Consider the following 25,499-nt stretch of genomic DNA (forward strand, 5'->3'; position numbering starts at 1 on the left):
TCCACATGGCTCTCACTGTGATGTCACTACTTTTCTTGGCTCTATAGCATGACAAACATAGCCCTGGTGTGGCTTTGCATAACCTAACAGCAGTTCACAACAGTCTCAATGCATCCCAGTCACCTCTACTCAAAAGCCCCTGTCTTTCAGACCCACAGTCAGTAACGTCAATGGATATTCATGTTAGGTCATTATTTTGAGTATTAGGCTGTCTTACTCTCCTGCTGCCTTGGCTCCCTACATTTCTCAGAGGAGCCTGTAGTTTTGAACTGGGTGCAATTGGGTAAATGTTTATAGTGCCTGACAAGACAGGGAAAAGGTTACAGAACTCAGCCCTAACGCAGGCACCCATATACTGGAAGCATGGGTCCAGTTAACACAGCCCCTGCTCAGCACCTGCTCAGCATTGATTAGTCAATGCTGTTGCTTTCAGGCCTCTGTGACCAAGATTGGAGCACAGTGCATCATTAACGTGTTGGTTTTCAGAGGGTATAATATAATAGCATTTTTAAATGAGGTGTAATAATAATAATAATAATAATAATAATAATAATAATAATAATAATGTTGTTATTATCATTATTATTATTATTATTATTATTATTATTATTATTATTATTATTATTATTATTATTAACGGTCTTCATCATCATTGCTGGCGTTTGTTTATAAACCTATTAATACTCTCACATGACACTGTCTGTACTTGGTGGGTGCTGTCATTTACTCTGGGAATTGTTCATGATGACACTAATGCACTAATGTCACATGCTTACAGTGGTTAAAAGTTGTGGTTTTCAAGTCTAAAGACAACACATGTTTGTTTTGTCATACATTCAAACGCCACTCTACTGCGGTTTCAAATACCTTTAGCTGAATCAGATTTTTACTGTAAAAACGAATAAAAAAATGACTTCCCCTCAAATGTTCATTCTAATGCGCTGGGTGGCGCACTGTTTACAGGCTGTGAGTAGAAAGGTTCATCATTTGTATTGAGATCTAACTGCTCTCTAGCGCCGTGCTGTCTCGCCTAGCGGCAGTGACCTGCAATCGCAGCATTATTACACACCTCATGACCACTGCCAGCCAATCGACAACGGGAGGCAGAGTTGTCCCTGTGGCCGCCATTAAAGAAAGGAATCTATGAATTCAAATGGAAACCAGCAGGAACAGATACCGAAATAATGTTTAAAATGACCGAAAAAATATAATCCAACTTTAGCTTTCGATCGTTTTTCACAAAATGTTTTTCATTTTTAAAGTGAATCCGGTCGGGATGGAGGCATAGAGGGACGAATTTTATCACAGACCGTTTTTAAGCAAAGGGGGAGGGGAGAGTGCTGATTTGCTCTCTGGTTCTTTTTTTGTTTTAAAGAGCTATTTGGCTTTTAAAATTTTAATCTACGTTACCAGTCGCTTTTAATGTAGACGATGTGGGGGTAGGGGTTGCCTTTGTTTTACGGCGGGTATTTTGTGGCGGACGAGAAGGGACAAAACAACCGATTGTTTAAAATAAATCTTGCTGTGGCTTTTTTTTTTTTTTTTTTTTTCCAATTTTTGTATAAAATTGTTCTTTCTTTATTGGGGACTGGAATGATGGAGTGCTCGATCTTGCTGTGAAAGGATGAGTTCTTGTTTTGTACCAAACGGGGCCAGTCTGGAGGATTGCCATTCCAATTTATTTGATCTGGTAAGTGGTCTAAAACTAAAGGAAAAGCAGCCATTTTTAACAAGCAGAAAACAGTCTGTGAGTGAGAGTGAGTGTCCTGATCAGGGCTGGAGCGAGCAGGCTTGGGGCCTGCCTGGCACTGCAATTCAAACCGTGCTGATCAATCCTCTATTTATTATATGCATGCGTGTAGTACATTGTATTGATATGGGACTAAACGAAAAATGTTAATCTCATCGATGGCGTTATTTTAAGCTTGTGCAAAGTGAGTTGACAAACATTAATTGTAAATATTGTAAACACGCAACATCTTAAACGCTGCAAAGTTCCCTGTTTTAATGTAATGCCCGAAACGAAGAGTTAACTTGCTGTTTTTCATTACGCATTTTGGTTGGCATGTAATCATAGATTCATACGTCTTGCATGCAACTTGTCGGTTGCAGTATTTTGCGCTGTTAGTCATTGCACATTAACTCGGATTAAACGCTCATCTGTTTGAAATGAATATTTTTGGAAGTGTCGTAATTAATTCGTTGTTGACAAGGATCCAAGTCTTGAGAAAGTTGATTATGAGTTATCAGTTCAAACACATTTTAGTATTTTGTTTTCTTTAGTAACTTTTTAAGCTAGTGGTTTTACAGCCTTTTATTTGTTTATAGTAGTCGTCTTCTAATGTACTAGCATTGAGATAGAATGTAATGGATCCATATTTGACATGTAAGCTTATATACAGCATATTGGTTAATTACTTTCAAGATGGTTAATAATTGTCGTTGTTTATATGGCAGTAAGAGGTTTGTTATCAGATCACACAAACTTTTTTTTTTTTGCAAAACATATTCAGACAACAGTGTTTATTAGCCGTTAATTCCGTTGTAAAAAAAAATACGTTATTAGTGACTGGATTTGCTAGATTCAGTGAAGTTGTATGCATCTTCACACGGTTGCATAACCCAGCAGTGTAGTTGTTGTAGAATATTGTCCGTTTTAGGGTCTGTAAATATTTATGAGCACTCCTTGTAATCTTTTTTCAGAAGGAAGGCTGTTAAAATGCTTGTGTGACAATTTATTCCAAGTCGCTGTGTGAAAGCTTGAAAAAATAGTTTCATTCCAACATTCCAAAGTATTTTTAGCCTAGGAATATCTGTAAGACCCCATTTAAAAAAAAAAAACAAAACAATTTTTTAATTAGACTGCTCAGTTATACCTAATAGATAAAATGATCTATTTTCCGAATTGGTGATTTATGATTGCTTTAAATACACCTTTTCCTTTGACTTACAGTTTATTACTTTGAACAAATACGTTTACTGTTTTAAAGTTTGAAGAGGGGTAGTGTCTGATACTACAGTATGTTGGGACAGTAGCAAAAGTAATACATACAGTAGATCTAACTATTATTTTCAGTGGTATAAAAACTGACAGCACAGGACAACAGCTGAAATTAAATAGTTTGTCAAACGATGAGCCAGTATGTTACAAAGCATGCTTAATTTGAAATCCCTTAAATTAGATAACTGGTGTAAAATATAAATATATATTTCGAGAGACCCCTATATCTGAAAATGTAACTTTTCTTTAATACTTTAAGTAAACAGCAGATCAGTATAGTTTTATTTTTACATTATGAGAGTGCTTATGGGAATTCAAATCGCAAGGAAGACATTTTAGTCTTAGTTGAGACGCTCCATGACTGATCTGTTTCCAGATGTCAAAGCGTGACTCATGTCAGTAGTTGTGGTTGGTTCTGAAGAATCCTAAACTGAAAGATACGTTTCTACAACCTGCAGCCTACTTTTCTATACTATTGTATTAATTTCCTGAAGATCCTCTTTAGTGTGTTTTTATTTTGAGCTTTCTCCTTGGAGTCTATCCCGGTCTGTTCCAGAATCCTGGAGCAGCAGACTTGGATTAGCATACAAAAACCTGGAATACTCTGGATAGAGCAGTCTGGATGAAACAAACCAGGAGGGGCCCAGAGGACTGAACAGCCACTCCAGCCTCCATTGTTACACATATTACACCAGTTTACACACTTGGACATCTGTATACTCCAGTCAGCAGGGAAATTGTACTGCTGTTTTTAAGAGTAAAAAAAAAAACAATCACAGCTGAGCAATTAAACAGGGCAGGTGGTGGCACCAAATGGCCAGGAGGATTCTGGTAGTGATGCCACCACAGGTCATAAGGGCTGTGATGACACCTACCCGATGTAATTGATCTAACTGCTAGTGAACCGTTTGTCTTGTGGAATGCTTCCATCCTAAATCATGGGGTATGGCTTTGCACTGTAAGATAAGGGAAACATTTATTCACATTTGTTTTTTTTATTTAGTTTTAATTGCATTTCTTTTTAAAATTATTGTGCACACATAAACGGTTATTTTTCTTGGTTGAATTTGCTAGCTTTAATCACCCTGTCTTTCGATATAAAAGTATAATTAATAATCAGAAGTACAAGAATCAGCAACCGAATTCAATACTGTTTGCATGAGTAAGAGCTTCAGAATTTTTCAAATTCTGCATCTTCATAATAGCCGAGGCTGAACTGGTACCCTGCCTGTACCCCTGCCTTCTCATCTTAATAAGAAGCGACAATGCACTACCAAAGCTAGACTGCCACACGATCTGGGTGTGTGTGAATGAAAGTGAATTCAAGATAGAATTCATATTAATACAATGATGCGAATGAAAATGATGAATTAGAAATCAATGATCAATAATATGAAGGTGCAAGATTGTTTACTCTTTACATCGGAGTCGAAGGAACTGCAAATCCGTGTCTGATCTCGAGACAAGCGAGCTTCTGGAATGATATGCATGTTTACACCCATGCCAGCAGTTGCAATCACAACAGCATTCACGTGGTAGTATTTACTGACTGTTCTTCCAGTGTACTTTGAAAGTTATTGTTGTAATGCTTGGCCTTTGCAGATGAGGAAGGAACCATGTCTCTAACCTTCCTGTTCAAAAGGTTGCCAAGATCTGTTTCAATTGAGTTCTGAAAATCAGAAGCCAGAGAAGAGAAGTTTCATTGAGACTTGTAAATGCTAAATGTCCGTTTTGCTTGTGGCTGTGTTTTATACTCGCCTTGCTGTGAGAAATGCTACCAATTGTCCACAATTTCAGCAAGACCTCGACTTCAAGGAATCAAATCAAAGCCAGGCCTTGCTAATCAATTTGAAGTGATTTGCCGTGCTGTTTAAATAATGAAAAGCAGTGCTTTAAACTTGATGAATAATCTTTTTATATCACACTCAAAAGAAGTTGAATTTTTGGGCAGCCTAGGAATTATTTATGAGCAGTTCAGTCTTAAATGTCAAATGATCTTGCATATTTTAATGCCAGCCTGTTACAAGTTATTTATAATTGCTTGTATGCCGTTTTAGCGTTTGGCGAAACAGTGGGGCACCATTATACTGTCTTTGGGCTTTCACTGTTCAAGCATTTGTACCCATTGCATTAACTTTGTGCCTGTAATGAATCGCTCTGAGCTTTCTTTTTATTTTGTCCTACATCCCAGGAGATATTTCTAAGTGTACACCATATATCATTTTGAGACTGCAGTGCCCTGAGTTATTGGCTGTTTTTTGTAACATATTACATTTGCTTGTGGATTTTGAAAGAACAGAAACAAAGGTGAGATGACTCCTGTTTGAGTGTCGCTGTGTTTACTCCAGGGCCCAGCCCTGTGTGTGAGAAGCTGGCCTCGAGTGTTTTCTGCTGTACAACAGCATGCTGTGTGCTGTAGTAGGTCTCCTATTTCAGCGTCCCCTTCTCTTGTCATCTGTCGAAAAAGGCTGTGTGCGGTGCGCTTGGAAAGTTCCAAGTGCTGAGCCATTAACACACAGAAACGAGGCTGCCAGATCCACCAAGCTTGCACTGTTTCTTCACAAAATAAGAAATCTTTGCACTGATGTAAATGTTTTAATAGTGTTTAGGAATCCTGCCACCAGGGCATCTTAAGCAGGATTGTGCAATGGTGTTTCTAATATCTGTATGTATTTAAATAGCTTTACACAGGGGAGTGCATTGAGAGATAACTTGTTGCAATTATTTCAAAGCGACATTTCTGCCCTTTCTTTTATTAAAACGCATTTCAGTCCTTGCTGTTATGAAGACGCAGCCCTGCAGTTTAAGTGCCCAGAGATTTCCAGACAAGCGACTGCTGCTGTTGGAGCCGTGATCTGGTGTGTCGAAGCCATGCAAGAGCGTTGTTTTTGCAGGGCTTTGTTATGCGACATGCTGGCCGTCAGAAGTGTTCCAATAACCGTATCAGGCAGGATTAATTGCTGTTCCTGAAATGCTGCTTAATGTTTACTTCCAGGTGCCTGCTATCTGATGCTGAGCTCTCTGTGTTCTGCCTTCTCTCTTAGGCTGACTTGACTGGGATTAAATGGAAGCGGTATGTTTGGCAAGGCCCAACATCGGCCCCGATTCTCTTCCCGGTGACGGAGGAGGACCCCATCCTGTGCAGCTTCAGCCGCTGCCTGAAAGCGGAGGTGCTGAGTGTGTGGCGAAGGCACCACACGCCCGGCCGCAGGGAGCTGTGGCTCTTCTGGTGGGGAGAAGACCCGAACTTTGCTGAGCTCGTACACCATGAACTGTCAGGTGAGCCGCAGAATAGCCACGCTTTACTGGACTCAGAGGCTTGCATACACTGGGAATGATTGGGAATTTGGCTCTCAATTATATATTGTTTTGATTCCAGTAACATGGTGTATATCTTGGGATTTGTACAGTTATTTAAACTGTAACTGGATGTAGATATTTACTCCTCGATAGCACAAAGAAGTCCTAGTATATGACCTATTGGCTATGCTTTTTAAAGTATTTCTACGCTGTTCGGGGTGATTTTATATGCTAGCGGTTTGTGAGAATAGCAATAAATATGAGGGTGATGGATCAAACGGGATTTTCTTTGTCTCAGACTTGATCCCAGTATAGCAGGATTACTTTACATTGATTCCTCTCTCAGAGTGAATTAACAGTATATTTTATAAGTTTGACTTTAGATTTCTGAATTTACGTTGACGCTCAAATCATTCTTTACAAGATTACTTGTTGCCCAAGGAACATTGGTTCCAAGATTTGGCTGTGTTGGACTGAGTTTCCCATTGGCTTTTTCTATACATGTGAATGATGCATTTCTTATCTTGTTGACTTTTAAACAAATATGTATATCTAGCAGTTTATGCGCTCCTGTCTCTTCAAACCCACTAGAGAGAAAAGCCAATTCTGCACTAAGCACATGCTGTTTGTTTAAGCCCTCTTATAATAATTCCCCTGGTTGTCAAGATTGACAAGAGACCTTAATCTTGACTCCGGTGGCTTTTTCAGTATTTTAATTTATAGCACCTCAAAGCAGTTGCAGACACTATTCAGTGCTACCATGCAACGTACTTAACAGAACACTTGAAAACAACTGCTAATCTTAACCGCCTATGCAGTGTTATTTAGAGAAGGCCTAATGTCATTTTGAAATTAAATAGTACCCCTTGGTAGGCTGTTTGCTGATTCTTATGCAAATGATTATCTAAAGCCGCAGTGTGTCACGGTGCTGCCAGCGCTCTGAACAGAGATAAATGAGCGCATTCTGCTGAAAGAATTCCTGATCTTTGCATTGAAATAAGGGATGGAAGCCTGCCTGTGTGTGATGCTAATTGCTCAGTGGTTTGCTTCTGCCTCATTTCTGAGTGTTCTGGAGAAACCGAGGTAGGCAGAATTTGCATGAGTCCCATTATTCAGGAGGAGGCGCAGAAGGGACTGACTTTCAAGTACTATATTAATATTTAAGTGTTGCATACTTCATATCCCACAAAACAAAGTAGTATGCTCCATTAACATTTTCATCACATCAGTCAGAAAACCATTAAGCGTTTTGCGCAGATGGAAGCAAACACGACAGTTTGCTGGAGCGTAAATTGTCAGAGCATATTGTTTTAGAAGATGATTTTGTTTTTAAATTGGTTAAAAAATGTGGGTAGCGCTAGCTGTCAAAAGGAAGATTTTTACAGATCTTCAGATCAATTTATTGGCTTTCCCATTGGCCTTTTAGTAGTTTAGTACCAAAATCTGAAATGGAGCTACTGCAATCACTTGCCACTTGCATTGAAAATACTTTCAAATCTTTGTCAAGGATTGCAGTTAAACGTAATCCTTTTTGCGGATTACCATCACTTGTTTAGTAAATTGGGTAAACAATTGTACCACGGGTATGCATGTGCTCATATTGGAAACCCATTTGCTGACTCTCCTCTCAATTGTATGATAACTGCTGGGCTTCCCTGGGGAGATTGCAATCTAGGTCTTGTGCGTGTGCCTCTGATTGGTTGGTTAGTGGAGGCTATATCTTTGAAACAGATGCTCAAATTGGATAAAAAGTTTCAGAAATGGAAATAAGGCTCCTATTGCAGAGCTGTTTCACCCAGGTTTTGCTATGAGCTTTCGTAGCCACAGTGTACAGGCAACACGCTCGGGTGTATCTTATTAAACTAATAAAACCAGGAATGGAGCCAACGGCTATACATTGGGAGTCTTATTTCCATCACTGTTTGTTGCAAGAAGTTATTCCACCTACTGTGCAAATTGATGGCTGTATCTTGGGAAATTGATTTTGATACTGAGCACAGGCATTGCCACTCCCATGCCGAGGATGTAATTCATACTGACCTTTTCATAGTAACAAGGACTTTAATTTATAGGAATTTCCCCAAAGCAAACATAAGCTGTTTTGCATAATGTTTCCAGTATTAAAAAAAAACACACTCTTTATTTGGACTTTTACACTGATCTTGGACTCTACCAGTCAGTACAAAACAGTCCAGAATACATTTAACAAACTACTGAATTTTGTTGTGGAAAACTACAATTCCAAATGAATTGGATGTATGAAGGAGTCTTGTATGTTAACTAAACTCAGGATTCATTTTGACGTATTGGTCTCCTCATTTTCCTCCGCAGCCCTTTTTAATAAATCTTTGTCTGCTGTGATTTCCGCGGTGCACCCATGCGTGAATGCTGCCACATTGTGCTTTGGTCAGGAAATCTTCATTAATTAGTAATGGAGACCTGTGAAGTGCTGTCAGTGTTGCTCGTGGGGAAGTGAACAGCGCTCTGCCCTGCTTTATTGCCTTGGCTTGAAGAGTCCCCCTGAACTCTGCAGACACAGCACTGATCACAAGATATTCATCGCCAAGTTTAATGCCTGGGGCAGCAGTAATTAATTGTGGGGAGAAACCTGTGGCTGATGGCTTATCCCCTCCTTCAGCAGTGATTACTATTCAAGTGAATCTGAAACTCTGTGTGGGAAAGATGTTGCTGATAACCTGAAGCTATCCGACATGGGGCTCAGCTGTTGCTACAAGCTGGCACCAAAACCAAACGTACAACAAAGCCTGAATAAACCGGGCGCCGACAGGCTACAGGTTGCTAAAACTTTTAAAGTCTCACCCCTGGTTTAATTTTTGTTTCTGAATATTTAGGCAAAGCAAATATTTTTGTGTGTGTGTCTATGTATTGATTTCTGTTAATCTCACGTTGAGATGTAATCTTCCAGCTGAATTCAGTTCTTCCTAGCTGGTCACTGGTTCATGTGAGGCTGTGACTTTTCACCTTTGTTGGTTCCACCAGCTCTATACAATGGCAGTTGGTGCCAGCAGTTCAAAGGTCACACAGAGCCTTGCATGACTTTTTAGAATAAGATTTAAGACTGGAACAACAGCGATATAGACATCCAGACGGGAACGTTCTTAAGTCTACATATTGTCGCAATAGAAGTTGTGCTTTTGTGATGTTTCACACATGCTTTGAATTGCAGTCCCCTTATCCTTAAACTTAGCCAAAATGACTCATCAGGGTCTTTTAAAACGGTCATTTTTCTGTTATTTTACATTTGTGTTTTTTAGATGATGCTTCCCAGATTTGAGATTTCATTTTTCAGTTGATTGTGGGGAAGTGGGACCTGTCGGTTTGGATATCCGATTTGAATTTTACAATTGGACTGTTGTTGTAGATGTGGTGGGAGGTGGGGGGGGGGGGGTTATAAAATGCTTAGGTGATGACTAAAGCCAATAAACCAGGAAAAGCGCTCAAATTTCCTAAACCAAAATAAAATTGTAACGTGATCATGGAGCTTAATTGAGTTTGTTAGCAGTTTAGTAAGGCAAAAGGTAACGTTCAGTTTCTTTTAAACAACCTTAAAATCTCCAGCCTAATGCATGCTTGAAGATGTATTTATGCCTCCCAGTATTCTGAATACTGCAGGAGTTGCATAGCACAGGCTGCTAATCACTCAAACAAAAGTCTTGGAAAACAGAAAATTCCATATATAAAAAATAGCATGTCCGTTTGTATTGTATTTTCATCTTGCAGGGCCCTTTACACCTTGCCCTCTTTAATTGTTTAAAGAACTCCTGCATTCACTGCGCTCTTTAAGCATAATTGACTTGTAATCTTATATCTGCAGAGATTGAAAGGGAGAGGAAGGGCTTCCTTTCATTGGCAGCGTTTATCTGAGGGTGCAGCAGCCGTTCATGTATTGTGCTTATCAGAGGGACAGAATCATTCTCCCAGCAGCCCTTTACAAACTTCATGTCAGGAGAGTTTAATAAAGTAAATTCACCTTCAATATCTCAATACTAACATACTGGGTGTTGTTGGCTACACTTTATTTCCATTTTCAAAGCCACTCTTTTGGGAAAGCTTTGTGATGCAACGCAGTTTTTTAGAGAAATGGAAAAACGTAATTCAGAATTTCCAGTTAAAAGAAACCTCTAGCAGGAAGTGTCTCAAAGGCTAGTGCTTTTTTTTTTTTAACTTCTTTTTTTACTTGGCTTATTGGGCTGTTTGTAAACCGTGATTCTATTCGCTATAGCCAATGTACACCGTGGGGGGATGTTAACAGTGTGAAGTACTTTGCTTGTAGGTGTCTGAGTGTTGTGTTATGTTGATGGCTTGCTGCTCACAGACTTGGTTTTCATGGGGGAAGGAAGCCTGCCTGCTTACGGTAATAGCTGCAATGTAAACAGACTTTCAACAAGGTTGTAAAACTATAGAGGAACGTGCAGTAAACAGACGTCACAATTCTGTTTTTGGTTTAAAATGTCAAATAATAAAATGTAACCCCACATTAAAACACACATTTTGAGTATCATTTTGTTGCCTTCCCCGAAGAGTTTTATCTGTATCTCCCTTTCCCCTTTAAAAGTACTTAGCACTACATTACTTTGTGAGCCAAATGTTATATTTAAGTTTAAAAACCCAATCTTTAAGTATGCTGGGTCTTTATTGCTTTAACGTTTTAACTGTTGTGAAAATAAACATGCCAAACCTCTTCACCATATACGTACAAATACCTTACACACAAAGTCCTGTACACAGATACTTGGTGCAGTATTTTGTTTTTAAGTGATGCAGGGCTTTTTATGATTGGTTACAGATATTCCCAATACATTTAAATGCGTTTAATCCAGGAAATTAGGAAATTAACCAGAAATGACCACCCCTCCTAAATATGCAGTGCGATCCTTTTCTGTTTTACATTCTTGTCAGTAGATTTAGCTTAGTCCTCTTGGATTGGATAGCTTGTATGCGTCCACAGTCCACAAGTGCTGTGCTTCCTAGTTAATATTTATTTAGTTGTTCTCCAGTCTTCCTGATCTGCAGTGCAGGCCTCCTGCTGGGAACTCGTTCCCAGTTGAGCCTGTTTACAAGATTTCACACGCCTCTCGCTGCTATACAGCCTCAGTTAATGATACTGCAGGCTCTATTCAAAACAGCCAACCAGTGCCAGAATTTTGGCATAACACGCAGTTCAAAGCTTTATATTAGCAGGACCTGTTTCCGGTAAACCTTCCAAGTCTTTGAGGCGTTGAATGCTGAATAAGAAAAGAGCTGAACTCTGTGTTTGATTTGTGCATTGTTGCTGTAGCTCTCTGCCTATATTCAGATGAGTTGGTCAGGGTGGACTGTGAAACTTGTACTCATGTGGACTTACTGACTAATCCTGCTCACTTCAGTGCCTGGGATAGATGCCTGTAGAGTGTAGGTTAAGCACCATCATTTTTTTAAACCGCTATGTACATTGGTAGCGTCAAAATTTAAGATCAGACCAAGTCAAATACAGTAAAACCTGTCCAATCCAGCGTCGCTTGGGACTGGAATTGTCCCAGATAAGAGTGCTGGATTACACCCAAAACTATTTCAATGCTTTAAAATTAACTCTTACTGTACATTCACACCAAAGAAGCATAACCAAATTTTACCTTAAAGTCACTTGTTCATACTGTACCTGCATACAGGATTCAGACACTTTCTAATGGGATTCAGTTTTTTTCCTGTGTTGCTTTTAAGTAGGCATATTTTCTTTTCACAATGTCTGAAACAGTTTGCCTTGCTAGTTTACATTTTCACTTTTTGTGTTGGCTTTCAGCTTTTTTGATGAGCACAGAATGTTTTTCCAGAGGTAGCTCATGTGGAAGATTTTATTTGTTGTTCAGTGACTGCACAATTCAGAACGGCGCGGCGTGAGTAATATACGCAACGTCTGGCTTTTGTTTAGATTTTTATACTAGTTTGTACAGTGCTGGGTTGCTGGGAAACTGTTGTCCCCTTGACACTTCTATACATTTTTAAAAGCACACACCATCGAAGAGATGTCCTCAGTTATTGAGCACAAGTGCAAAGTAGTATTCTGTTATTTTAATAGTGTAATAACGACCACATTAACACTGGTCCTCTTTCACATCTCTAAATCACTACATTATAGCAGCTGTGTCCTCCATCTTCTGCAGGTTCTGGGCAGTGTGATCAGCACAGTCAATAGAAAATTCTTACCAGGTTCACTGTTGCAGGATGGCATTGTGTGTGAAGGGCTTCAATCTGTCCTGCAAATAAAGCAATAGGTTCTAACCAAGATGCCTCCCAAATTAAAAGTTGCCTGTAAGCCCGCTCTTCGTTGCCGCCGGTGTCCCTCAACACCAGCACGTCTGATCTGCAACCCATTCACAAACCTGCTCAGAGTCAGCTGGCCCGTTCTGTCACAATTTAATTCTATCTAATCTCGTCCTGCGAGAAAATGAGTCATTACCATAATGTATTATTGTTGCCATTCTTTTTATTGTGCCCCTCCCAACACTAAGCCACGAGAGACATACTGTACCATTGGTTAATGACGGGTAAACAGAGGGAGGGATGCTGTTTGCTCAACATGACCGTGCTTCCAGGAATTTTCAGTCCCACGTGTTCACTGGCAGTGTCACTGTGTGATTTGTTTTGCGTCTCTGAGCCCCGTGCACAACAGTTCGGCCCCGATAATAATAATAATGTGAACTTAATTGTCAAATACACTACTGCAGAAAGGATGAGATTAGACAGAATGAAATTGAATTGAGACAGAACGGGCTTAAAATTGCAATGCTTTAAAATGCAGTGGTGCAATACACATTCTAAATCATGTCTTCAGTGTATATAAATTGCAAATTTTATATAGACATTTCAATGACGTTGCTGTTTTGTAAGAAGGTGTTATTCCCCGCCCCCTGAAACACCAACGCAGTGAACACACAATAGGTAGATAATTATTAGTTTTGTTCAAATTCTTACACCAAGTAGCTACATCGTTCAAGTAGCAGCTCCCTGCGTTTTATTTTTATACCATTTGATTTTTACAATGGGAAAAGTGACCTATTTTCTTTTTGTAACAGTTAGGGTGTGAATCACTCAAACATTGATTTGTATTTCTTTGAATTACAATTTCATCAACATAACAAGCTTTCTGTATTTCTTTTTTGTTGTTTTATGAAGGAGTATGAAATCACCTTGGTGCCCTTGGGTTGGATTTATGTTTTACCTTTTTGCCCCCTAGAACTGCCTTGGTGCCCCTGAATCTTCACGCCCAACGAAGGCAACGTTGCCTTGTCCTTCATGACCTTAACTTCATGCCCTGAACATTCATGCATAAAATGCAAATTAATCCCTGAATAGTTACATTGAGTTCATGGGTATCTTGTTTTCTACATTCTTCCATAATTATATGTATCTACAGCATAACTGGTTTTACACTCATTTGGGATGGAACTAAGACTCCCATTGCATAAGTTTGATCCACTTCTGGTTTTTCTTGCTAGGAGTTTAATAAGACACACCTGAACTTGTTACCTATACTCTGAGGCCCTTCAAGCATGCAGTAAAACCTGGAAACTGGTGAAACTGCTATGCAAGAGGAGTCTATATTTCCATCCCTGTTCACAAAGGGTTTGGCTGTGTGGACACAAGCACCAAACTGTTCTCCATTGAGCCCAAGTGCAGCTGTCTGACTGTTTCCCTGGTTGCTTGCAGGGGAGGAGGATGGTGTGTGGGAGAGCGGCCTGTCATACGAGTGCCGCACGCTCCTCTTCAAAGCCATTCACAACCTGCTGGAGCGCTGCCTGATGAACCGCAGCTTCGTGCGCATTGGCAAGTGGTTTGTGAAGCCCTACGAGAAGGACGAGAAGCCCATCAACAAAAGGTAAGGCTGCCCGCTAACCCTTTTAATTGAAGAGTTCTCCAAAGCTGGCATCAAAAGCTGGTTTGGTCTCTGCAGCAGTGCTCTTTTTTTTGTCCGCTTGTTTTCGCTCGCATTGTACAGCAACTGCATGCTTTCCATCTGCTGTTTGGCCAAGATTTGCGAAGGCTCTTGAGCAAATTTAAAACCAAGCTTTCTTTGACATTTATTTAGTTTTTTTTTTTTCTAAATGCGATGTATTTGAAAGTAGCTGACTAATGCAGTCTAGCACAGCTATATTAAAACGTTCATAATTAAAGTGTGACTTAACGCTGCAGACCAGGGACTTGTGTTTTCTGTACCAAGCCAGTTACAGCTGCTGTGCACAATAAAATGTTCACTGTTTCTGAGTTGATTTTTAAAATCACAGTTTGGGTTTACTTTTATAAACTAACGTGATGTTTTCTTTTATTGCCAAGAAGCTTGCAATCCTATTGCATGCTGATATCCTATTTCCTCCACAGCACTTTTTTAGACTTGTTTGGCCAGACCCTTTCATACGGGTGTTGTGTATATTTCAGTGTGCTTTAAAAGAGCCGCTTGCTTTTAACTCCAGTCCACTCTACGTTGCGAAACACGAACTGACTCAAAGGGACTAACCTTGGCAATACTGCATATTTACAGTCTGAAACTAGCAACGATTGCTTTTCCTATTAGGAACGCCTTTTAAATGGACTAACAGGGTGAGATACAGATTTATGGTGTGCAAGGGATGTAAACCACATTGCTGGAGCTTGAAAATGTCCTTATTAAAATGCTTTCTGGAAAAATACAATTTTAACTAGCATTTTATTGAGTGATTTGTGGTCGCATTGTTTTCCAGTGTATGGTGACTTAATAGCTTTATTTTCCTGTTGCATGACTTCTTTTTATATCGTAGTACTTAAAGAGGTTTTTCGGTTGGTGTGATGTTAGTAAGCAGCAGCTCTAAGTATTTGTTTACCAGTTATAATAAATGTAATTTGTTTGATTGAAGTGCATTGCGTCATGCATGGTTTAGATGAGTCTCTGGATGCTGGTGTGCTGTACCTGCTTGCTTGCTTGCGTGTGTTTTATTATTTCACTTGTCTTGGTTTTCATGCTCCAGAATACACCCGGGATGTACCAACCCGTTAAAAGGGGGGTGCCTAGGGAGAGAAAACAAATCAGGTTACACCACTCCCTGAGCCATCACATATTACACAGATTACATCATGATGATAAATCATGTGCACAGCAAGAAACTGGAGAGAGGGAGCATACTCTTTATATTTGAACGTGCTGGAAGTGACAGATCAATCCATTTTCAGTTTCTTTTGTTTGGTCTGTTCTACTTCAGTGCAGCCACAGAGAACTGCATTAATGTTTTCCTTGTATTTCAATGTCAGATATTCTGGGTGTGTTTTTCCCTAGTTTAGTTGCCCTGCTTGCTACTGATTCTAGTAATACAACGCTACAGTACTATTTATGGTAGTATAAGGTCGTTCTGTACCCAGGATGCTTCTATTTTACAGGAAAATCTTGTTTAAGAATACATACATAAATAAACAAATTAACCCTAAACCTGTATTTTAAACAGTATGGGGAACTTTATCTTAAGTTGCGTACACTTATTAAAGTTGGGCAAGTGGCTGAAAAAACTTTTTTGCTGCACCTTTTATGACATTTAAACATTTCTCCGTAAGAAAGCCCAGCAGCTGTGGTGCTAATCATTTACATATATTGTGGAGGATCAGCTATGATGCTGCAGCACATTCATAGGTGCAGCTATTACAAGAAGCTGTAGGGAAATGATCCCAATATTTGCACAGCAATTATCCATGTTATGATACTCATCTAATGTGAGAACTGCGCTAGATTTAACCAAAGCCGTTCCATCAGGACGTCGCTTCTAAATGAACCTGCCTGTTAATGTTCCACTACTGCAACCGTGGACCTTAAACTGGTATTCTGAAGGAGTTGCTCCTGAAGACAGACGGGTAGAGGAGTTGATCATAAGCCTGGCCATTAAATTCCCTCCCTTGGTACTTGAATGTGTGATTATATTGTTACATTTCAGGTCAGACTAGTTCAGAATTAATGGCCTCTGTTAAACAGAATTCAACGAAAGTAAAAGTATTGCCGTACCCTGTGCAAATGGGCCGTGCCTCACACTATCTAACCTCACCGTTAGTCAGGAACATCTGCTGTAGCTTACATAGTTTATTTCCCTTTTTTTTTTACACATTTAATTAGGTGTCCGATAAAGAGAGATGCATTCAAATGCTGTGTGTGTGATCCAGCTTAAGATGCCTATCGGGTTCCGAAAAGCCGTAGCACGTTTAACGCGCTGTTTGTTACGTGGTCCTTGCAGTGTATCAGTATGGCTATACATCTGTGTTGATGTGATTAAATAAAATCCACTGGAGGTTGTGTAATTTGATGGTGAAAACCTAGAAACTCAACAGTAGCCAAATCATTAAATACACAAGGTGTCTCTGCCACTTCCTGTGTTTTAAATGAGAGATTGAACACGCTGTGCTCTACCCAACCTAGAACATTCCATACCGTTTTCAAGCTTACTGTTTCGAGACTGGGTGAATATTGTACTCTGGTAGGATAAATTGTGTGACAGATTATGCTAATGTGACTGCTGTCATTAATGACTAGCCTCAACTATGTGGCAGACTTTGATCTTTGCGTATAATGTGTTCTTTCGAGTGTTTAGTGGGGTGTTTTTCTTTTGTGCAGTCTTTCAGGGCTGTGCGTATTGTGTGGCGGGCTGCTTGAGAGCGCCGGCTATTCTCTCGGATAGCACTTTAATTAAATCTTCAGCCTATCTGGCTCATTTGACCTACATTTGGCTTTTGTTTTCATTATTCCCACCCCTCTGTTTTGTTTCAGCGTCTAATTAGGCGGCACATTTAGTTGTGTAGTGAGAGGGAGGGAGGGGGTGGGTTAAATCAGAACTTGTCTTGAAGATTTAAAGGGTTAGAATATCGCTGCTGTTTCTGTGTTCGATGTCTGTAGGATTACATGCAGCCGATAATCCCATCTGGGAAAACCATTCTGCATAATATGATAAAAACAGGGAAAAAAAGATGTATGGATTTACCTTGTTGTCAGTGAAGCATAGCTGTATATCCTGCCTTTCTGTTTCAATAAGTGGATATTCCTGATTGCCTAAGGAAATGCATTTGTATTGAATCAGCTGCTACTGCAGATCAACTACACAAAATGACTGCTTGCTTTTATGTAACTGTATCTATCTTACCTGAGCCATGAGCTCTCTAGCATGGTTACCAAAGTAGCACTCAGAATGCAGACGCACTGTATTTTATATCTTTTTTTTTTACTATTAAACCTTGAGCTATTTCCTTTCAATTATGGCAATGTAATATGTGCTGTAAAGTGTTTTTTAAGCCCGGAATGATTTTTTCTTACATTTTTATTAGAGCTCCATATTTAGCCACCTGTTACTTTTGGCTTAAGTATCATTCATGATAATATGTAGATTTTAAATAATGCTTAATTGATAAGTTGGGCAGTCGGTCACATTTTCAGCAATCGTATTTATTTGCCAGCAGTCGAAGACTCTGAAAGTCCAAGTTGGCTTTTGAATTAAGCGCGCATGTCACTCCTATACGGCAGTCTACTGTTACCCAGGCTGCTGGTCTTCCTTTGTGTTCTCTGTCATCTCTCTGGCTCTGCGGAGGTTTGAAAATCAGAGCGGTGGCTGCAAGTGGGACAGGATCAACAGCAGGAGTCTCGGGTCACGTGAACGTCTCTTTGGAATATCATGTTGCTACAGAGACCGGTGGGAGATGAATGTAGCACTTTTAGATTAGAAAGTCAGGGCAGCTCTTTTTCCCCCTGTCCGTACATCTGTGAACAATTCCAACCCATCCAAAGTGAACCCAGCAATGACTAACTGTGCGTATTGCATCGCTCCCCCTGGATGAGTGCCAGGCAGCAGTGTGGTCCTATAGAGCCGCTCTGGTTTATAAAACTTGCTTCAGAAGTAGAGAGGAATTCTCAATGTTAATTCATCACATTGAAGTCTCCAACTGTCAGTCCCTTCTGTACAGCCTGAGGTGCATCCACGGCAGGCTCCTTTTGAAAGCGGATCAACTGGTCTTGTTTACGGCATTGCTTTGTCAGGGGCCCCTGTGCATTTTGTGAACACTCTAATCAAAGAGCTTCAAAAGGCTCTTCAAATGGGAACTTTTATTCTGCAGTCTTCTATCCCTCCTTTTTCAAACCTGTCCTACAGTGGCAGTATGATTGTTACCACCTGCATCAGTTGGTGCTTATAACATGTAGCTAAAGGAGCATCCATTTTTAAAGGGGGTGGGGTTATTCGAAATGCTCTTTGTTAAAATCGGAAATATCTACAGCACTGATATTTTCAGGCTTGCCATAAAAGGAATTCCACTTTCTATTACAAATGTTGACTTTTCATGGTATAAAGACGGAGAAGCTGTGCGTTATGAATTTAAGTGGATTAAATGTCACAGGTAGGCTTCAGTGAGAAACAGTGCTGTAGTTTAATGGGCTGCTGTGTTGTGTTCTTTATGGTAATGACAGTGGTGTGTAAGTGATCGCTGATGAGGGAGAGGGGTGTGTGCTTGTTAGTGCTCCCTCATTGTGGGCTAGAGGTCTTGTAGCTGCTGCCGCTGCTTGTTCATATTCAGGCAGTGAATTGAGGGAAGTATGCGTCCGTTCCCACCCTGCTGAAGGACTCCAGCAGACTTACTGAGGATTCTGAAGGAGGTAAGGACTTTGCAGGCACTGTACAGCAGGTTCAGGCTGTGCTAATCATCTGTCATCTTTTAGGATGTTCAAATTGGAATTGTTTCTTTCTTTTGAAGTCATTTTGTGTTGCATCTAAAATCTTGCTGGCCTTGGAAGTGGTCGCCTAACCGGCAAATCCTTGCAGATGGTTTGATCACTTTATTTAGCTAGGCTTGTGGTTCTGTTTTTAACCTTTAACCCCATGCATTCTCGCTCTTTTCAGTGCAGCCACAGTGTTTTGATTGTGCTGGAAAAGCACATTCGGTCAATGAGAAAGAAATCCCTCCAAAAAAGACACAGAGAGATTTGTAGTAATCTGAATTTGTATGAAATAGCTATCAACTACACACACACACCTTTGAGTTTTTCAACTGATTTAAAGCTGTAAACGTTTAAGGAAAATTTGAATCCTAAATGGCATTTTACTAAACATTTAACCAGAAATGTATTGTTTTTGAGGATTTAAGCTTTTATCTTGATACGTTCTATACTACTAGAATGAGTAGTGTATAAAAAAAATGAAATACATGAAGTTTACTTTTTCATTGAAAACTTTACACAATAGAAAAAGGTGTTTTGAACATGTTGTGCAAACATTGATTTTCATCCACAGGAACTATTTGTCATTACCTGGATTGAAAGCTGCAGATACATTGTGGGTCAGATTTGTTGTAAGCTTGTGGAGGGAACGTCAATCTGTGCTCCAGTAGGAATTCAAAGTTCAGATCCAGGACATAGCTTACCCTCTCGGGGTCCCAGGAATGCAGTTGTTATCCAGCCTGGTGTTTTTGGATTTTGTTGCTTTTTTATATTCGAGGTTGGCACATGTCTAGGCATGGAATAAAGGAGCTGGGGGAAGTGGGACAGGTCTTGATAAAGTATTGTGGATTTCTGAAAAAACCTCTAGCAGGCCACTACTTGGTACAACATCAAACAAGCCAAATATTTTAACATCAGCATCAAACCTAGTTTTGTGAAGTAACTTGCTTCTAGCTTGTTGGTTGTAGTCCTGGATATTCTTGAATTTACAGTTTATTAAAGTGTGTTTTCTGCCAGTAACATGGCAGGACGGTCTACATAAACCACTGATTTTGCTATTGCTGGAAAATGGTGCACGTTTTGAATGAAACATATATATCTTCTACATGTGTCTGTCCCTTTAACACACATTTCTGACACTGTCAGTGTATGCCTTGGCATCTGCAGCACTGATTCCTTGAAAAACGACTAACTGATGTCATTAATCCTGAGAAACCATGGTGCTGTTTGACAGTGGACCTTGGACTCTGCTAATTCTCTAGGGCCTCCTGGTCCTTGTTTGTCACGTTCCGGTTTGATCCCTTGACTTCACTGCAGGGTCCCAGCTGGTTTGTTTGTTTGTTTGTCGTGCTCCTGTTAGTGTGCGTGGGGCGATGCCATGGGTGTGGAAAGTGACCTCGAGCGGTGCCTGTACTTGGGTTAGGGAAGACATTAACATTGTTGGACACCTTGGAGCCTTCTGCAGCCACATTTGCTGTGCTAAAGTAAACTGTGGTTACAGTTTAATTGATAGAAAGATCAATATCTTTTTGTAGTATTTATTAATCTGGTTCATCATGGTATGTTCAGATTACACTAAAATAGCTACTAACGGATCGATCAGCTTTCTAAATAAGGAAGCTTACTGGGCTGTGTTGGGTGTAATGCATTGAGTGATTTGCAAATGTGTTCAGTTCCTATATTCAATGGGATTTGAACATGCGGTGTCAGTAGATTTTATGTATTTGTGCTTAAACCTTGCCATTTAAAAACCACTCCCAAGTAGTAACAGGAGCATGTGTATTTGGCTCACAGAGAGATATGGACAGGCTGGTTTCAAAGGGTGCAGACACTTGTCACTACTGCAGAAGCTAACTGGAAAGTTCATTAAATAAAGGTCTGGTTTCTGATAGTGAAGCACAGAAAGTTACAACTACAGAAGAAAATGTAGTAAATTGAACATCCGTTTGATATACAATTGTGAAAGTTTATTCAAAACCACCAAAAGTTTTAAATATGAGCAGGATTGTGTGTAATTGGCCGAGTTAGTAGTGTTTGTTTTTTCTGTTTTGACTTCAGAGCCTTTTGTTATGGACACAAGGTAAATATCTAAATATTTTGTAGTACGATAATTTACAGTAAATCTCTGATGGAATGCAGCATGCTGTATGGATTTGATGGTTCTTGGTCTGGATTACATTTTGGTCCTCGCAGACTTCAGCCATGCATTTCAACAGTAAACATCTCGGAGTAATACTGGTCATGTTTGCCGTCATTCGGATTAAAATAACAGCAACATACAAACCAATTGCGCCGTGCTCCAAACCTCGACATGCATCAGCTGCTAAATGTTTTGGTTTCAAACCATCTGGTATTCAAATTGTTTATATTGTGCCATGATTCAATGTTAATACATTCGCTATCAAGAAACACCAAATCTGATCCTATAAAAATCTGTCTGCAGCCAGGAAATGAAACGTGGTGAACATGAGGGCTGTGTTTATCTAATAAATTAGCTAGGTTCTCATAATTCAGCTTGGATGAAAGCAAGTAGGAGCATTTCCAAGTAATTTTCCAGAGAGAAATACCTTATGACCTCCTAAAAATCCCATAGCAGGAGTGTGAGTGCCAAGGCCCTGTGATGTAGAGCGAGGGCTGCTATCAGACTGTGCTGTTCAGGGCGGAGGACAGCACAAGCCCTTGTTTATTTTCACTGTTTTCAATCAGATGCTTACTAGATTGTTTGAACTGGCAGCATGTGCTCTACACTCGTAGCTGCTTTTCTATTTCTCTGCTGGGAAACATGGCTTGTGTTGCTCTGATAAAGGGCTTTACAAACAAGCCTGTACTTGGTTTGCGTTTTGCAGTACAGTTCATATGGTACAGGGTATTTGTCTTTATGAATGCATGCTCCTGAGCTGCACTGGGATCTGTATGTTCACCATTGTTTCTCATGGATTGCAGTCTACAGCCATGCACATGCTCCCTGCACATGTTGTGTAGGATTGAGACTATGTCTTTGTTAACAGCCTTTAGACCACTGGTCCAGATAATAAGATGGATCAAAACCGCTTTGGTCAGTCTACTGTAGATGAGCAGGTGTAATGAGTACAAGTCGTTATCCAGTCACTATATTAATTTTACACTATTTATTTTTTTACCCTTTTAATATTTTAGCCATGCTGATTTGCTGGCAGTACAACAGTAGAAATTCCAGCAGGGACTGGTGCGGTAGATGTTTCAGTGAAAGCTGACGGCTTGGCTGCAAGTCTCTATCTGTAAAATCATTCTTCTCGAAGGCACACGGCAGGATCTATTGATTAGCTAACGCAGAAAGCAAAACGCCACCTGGCAAAATCCAAACGCATGCCAGAACATTGCAAAGCGAGTCTGTGCCCAGGATAGAGCCAAAGAAAGCCCAGTATATGCAAAGGTGCATGGTGTGGAAACAGCAAGGTTACAGTAATAAGCAATCTTGGCCATTCACTAATGAGGTGAAAAACAAGTTCATCTTTCTAAGGATTTTAAATCCGTGTTTCTTGCTACAAGTGGAAGGGAATTCCACTGTAATGCTTCAGCTGTATAATTGGGTCTTTTTTTGGCACAGAGTGTGGTGTGGATCTCTGTATGGCAATCTGCTGTACAAGCAAGAGGCTGTTGGCCATTATTATTATTATTTTTTTAAAGCCATTTGATCCATTTTAAAGCTGCTCTGTCCTACAGTATACGTTCAGTTTGCACTGCAATGGAATTCATTGGTGTGCTTCATTCCTCCATCGCAGACTGTTGTACACCGTGACACAAAGCAAGATGCTTTTCAAATGGGGGATCTATGATCTGTAGTTACTTGAGAGATGGTAGAATTACAATGGGTACATTTAAAAGCCTGAAGGACTGCTTTAATCTCGTGAATGCTGATCCTCTTATGAAGACATTATGATATCTGACTCTGGGAATATATGGAGGAAGCTGTATGTGTCCTGCTTATATTTTTACATACATACTGTTCATCAGACCTGAGTCAATTCTAATGCTAATTCCTATTACACTAAAGTAACACAAACAACTGCACACTAACATGTTTACTCTGTGTATTCTAAATAACCAATAATCACAGGTGCAAATACAGAAACATTTAAGTAGGGTCACTAAGCGTGTTTGAAAGTATAATTGCTTGTATGACAAATGTGTAATTGATCAGTGATATACTTTAGTTGCAATTAGAGAGTTGTGCCAAGGTTCAGCTACAATTGAATTACACAATTCTAATCGGAATTCACTTCAGGTCTCCTTTTTCATTATGATGGCTCTAGTTTTATATTGACTCGAATGTACTAGGGATGTGCATTTTGGTACATTTTTATGAATGTTTAAATGTGATGCAGTGTCAGCGTTTTAAACCTTATCTACACACACACATACACATGCTGATGTATACAGACAGCCCTGGTTAGTATTTTCTGAGCAAAGAAATAACTACAAAGTAAATAAGCAAATAGCGTTTTAACATCGCAAAGACTTTTACAAAAAAAAAAAAACACGTACTCAACAAAGCAAATATTGAAATACATTTAAATGTCTTCTTCAAACAATGGTTGTAATTAGAGATAGAAAAATAAACATATTGAACACCTTTTCAGATAGTATAATGTTTTTAGAATAGTTTTGTTTCATAAAGGTTCATTTAAAAAAAGGAACCTTGTCTTTTATAAATACTTTCACTTCTGGAAAAAGGAGTTACCAGTGATAAAATAGCACAGTATTTTGGAATTGGATAGAGCACTGTAACCGATATCCCTTAGAGATTAAAAGGTTTGCGGTCTTTGGTAGTAGGTGTGGGATTTGAGAGTACCTGAAAGTTACAATTCCCCAGTACAGTCCTTGAATCCAACGCCACCCTGGTCCTACATACTAGTGTGCATAAACCTCCCAAACATTACCACGAGTACTGTTTTTAAATGCAAATCTAACGCACAATCAGGTATGTTAAGTAAGGAATATAATGGTTGCCTTGTGCAGGTCATTGTATATGGTCAGGTATTACTAAATAACTTAATGTATTTACACAAGCTTTACATTCAATTGTTAGAGAGTCGCCTGGCCGACCTGTTTTGAAGTGTGTCTCGGAGGTCCTTTACTGTAGTGCAGTAGTTCAAATATAGAAACAAAAATTGTACTATTAAACTTTAGAGTAAATATAGTTAATATATTCCTCCACTTTTCTGCCCTCTTTGAGAGAGCGGTTGTGTTTTGATATTGAATGTTCCATTGTTTCCCTTCACTTAAAGCTGTCTCCATAAACATTCAGCTAAATCCACCTCTAAATTTGAATGCAAAATTCCTAGTGTCATGTGAAGTCTTTGAACTGTGTTGGGCTCTTATAGTAGAGCTCCATTTTACTTCTCTATTCTATAGAGCAGGTGGAGTGTGAACTTTGCATGACTTTCCGAAATGAGGAATACAAAGACCACTCGCCAACAGTTGAATTGACCCGAGAGACTGCCAGTGGATGGGGACTTGAAGCATGCTGTATAGATTTATGTTGTCGCTGTGAGAGGGGGTATGGGATTCAGTAGCTCAAAGTGTGCTCTTTTTTTAAATCTTTTTCATAGTCCTCTTTACAACTGGCAAACTGTCAGCTCTGAAAGCTTAAATGTTGTTTTTATTAGTTGCATAATCACTTCCGTGATCAATATTTGGAAAGCCCCAGATGCATCATCTTTTAGTCTTGTTTAAAGCTTAACATTGTTTCTGTGTTATGCTCAGTGAGATTCTTGCCTGTTTTTGTAGAAAAATGATTCTTCTGGCAAGGTACAGTATTACTAAACAGTTGTGGAATGTGCCAGAATGTTGAGAGACTGTAGTCCGAATGCTTTGTGGTATAAACATCTATCCATTAGAATTGCCTTTGCACATGTGTGTGTATCACTTGCTGTCCTGTCATTCAAAACATACACCGGTTTTCTGGGTTCCAGTGAATTATGCAGCTGTTGTAAAAGGTAGCTGGAAAATCTCTGTAGTTTTATGAGATCCGACTTTGAAGGAAACTACCCAAAAAACAGAATGTATTTAACAGCTAAAAGGAATAAGAACCATCTCCTGACGAATGTGTTTGTTTATACAGAATTAAGGCTTAAAGTCTTATTGGTTCATAACAGAACTGTATATTCTGTACAAAACTGAAGACAGATTTGTGAATGTTTGTGTTACTAAAAATAATCTTGCAAGCATGAGATCAAGTAACCTTTTATTCTTGGTGTGCATTGTATCTGTTTTCATGTTCCATAGGAAGCAGGTGGGTTTCACATTGCAGAACAAAAGTCTTTTTGACATGCACAGCGCAAGCCATTGAGAACGCTGACTGTCTCCCCAGATGTGAAGAGCATAATGCTAATTGCAGCAAACGTTGATAATTCAATATTTAATAATAGGCCTAACCTACACTAATTGTATTCATATTGAGTCTGGTAAGGCCACTGATTTTCCATTCTGGGGAATAGCAAATTCTGTTTTTCA

General features: G+C 39.5%; 1 protein-coding gene across 1 annotated transcript in view; it reads left to right on the forward strand.

The window, feature by feature from the left end:
* The first annotated feature begins 989 nt into the window (after positions 1–989).
* Positions 990–25,499, forward strand: part of LOC117429663 (mediator of RNA polymerase II transcription subunit 13-like) — a 46,405-nt gene continuing 21,895 nt past the window's right edge. Inside the window, exons 1-3 of the mRNA XM_058998130.1 lie at positions 990–1,690; positions 6,046–6,280; positions 14,009–14,177. Coding sequence (XP_058854113.1) covers positions 1,625–1,690; positions 6,046–6,280; positions 14,009–14,177 — 470 coding nt within the window. The 5' untranslated portion in view covers positions 990–1,624. The remainder of the gene's footprint in view (positions 1,691–6,045; positions 6,281–14,008; positions 14,178–25,499) is intronic.

This window comes from Acipenser ruthenus, chromosome 24 (genome assembly GCF_902713425.1).
Source record: "Acipenser ruthenus chromosome 24, fAciRut3.2 maternal haplotype, whole genome shotgun sequence".
Lineage (NCBI taxonomy): Eukaryota > Metazoa > Chordata > Actinopteri > Acipenseriformes > Acipenseridae > Acipenser > Acipenser ruthenus.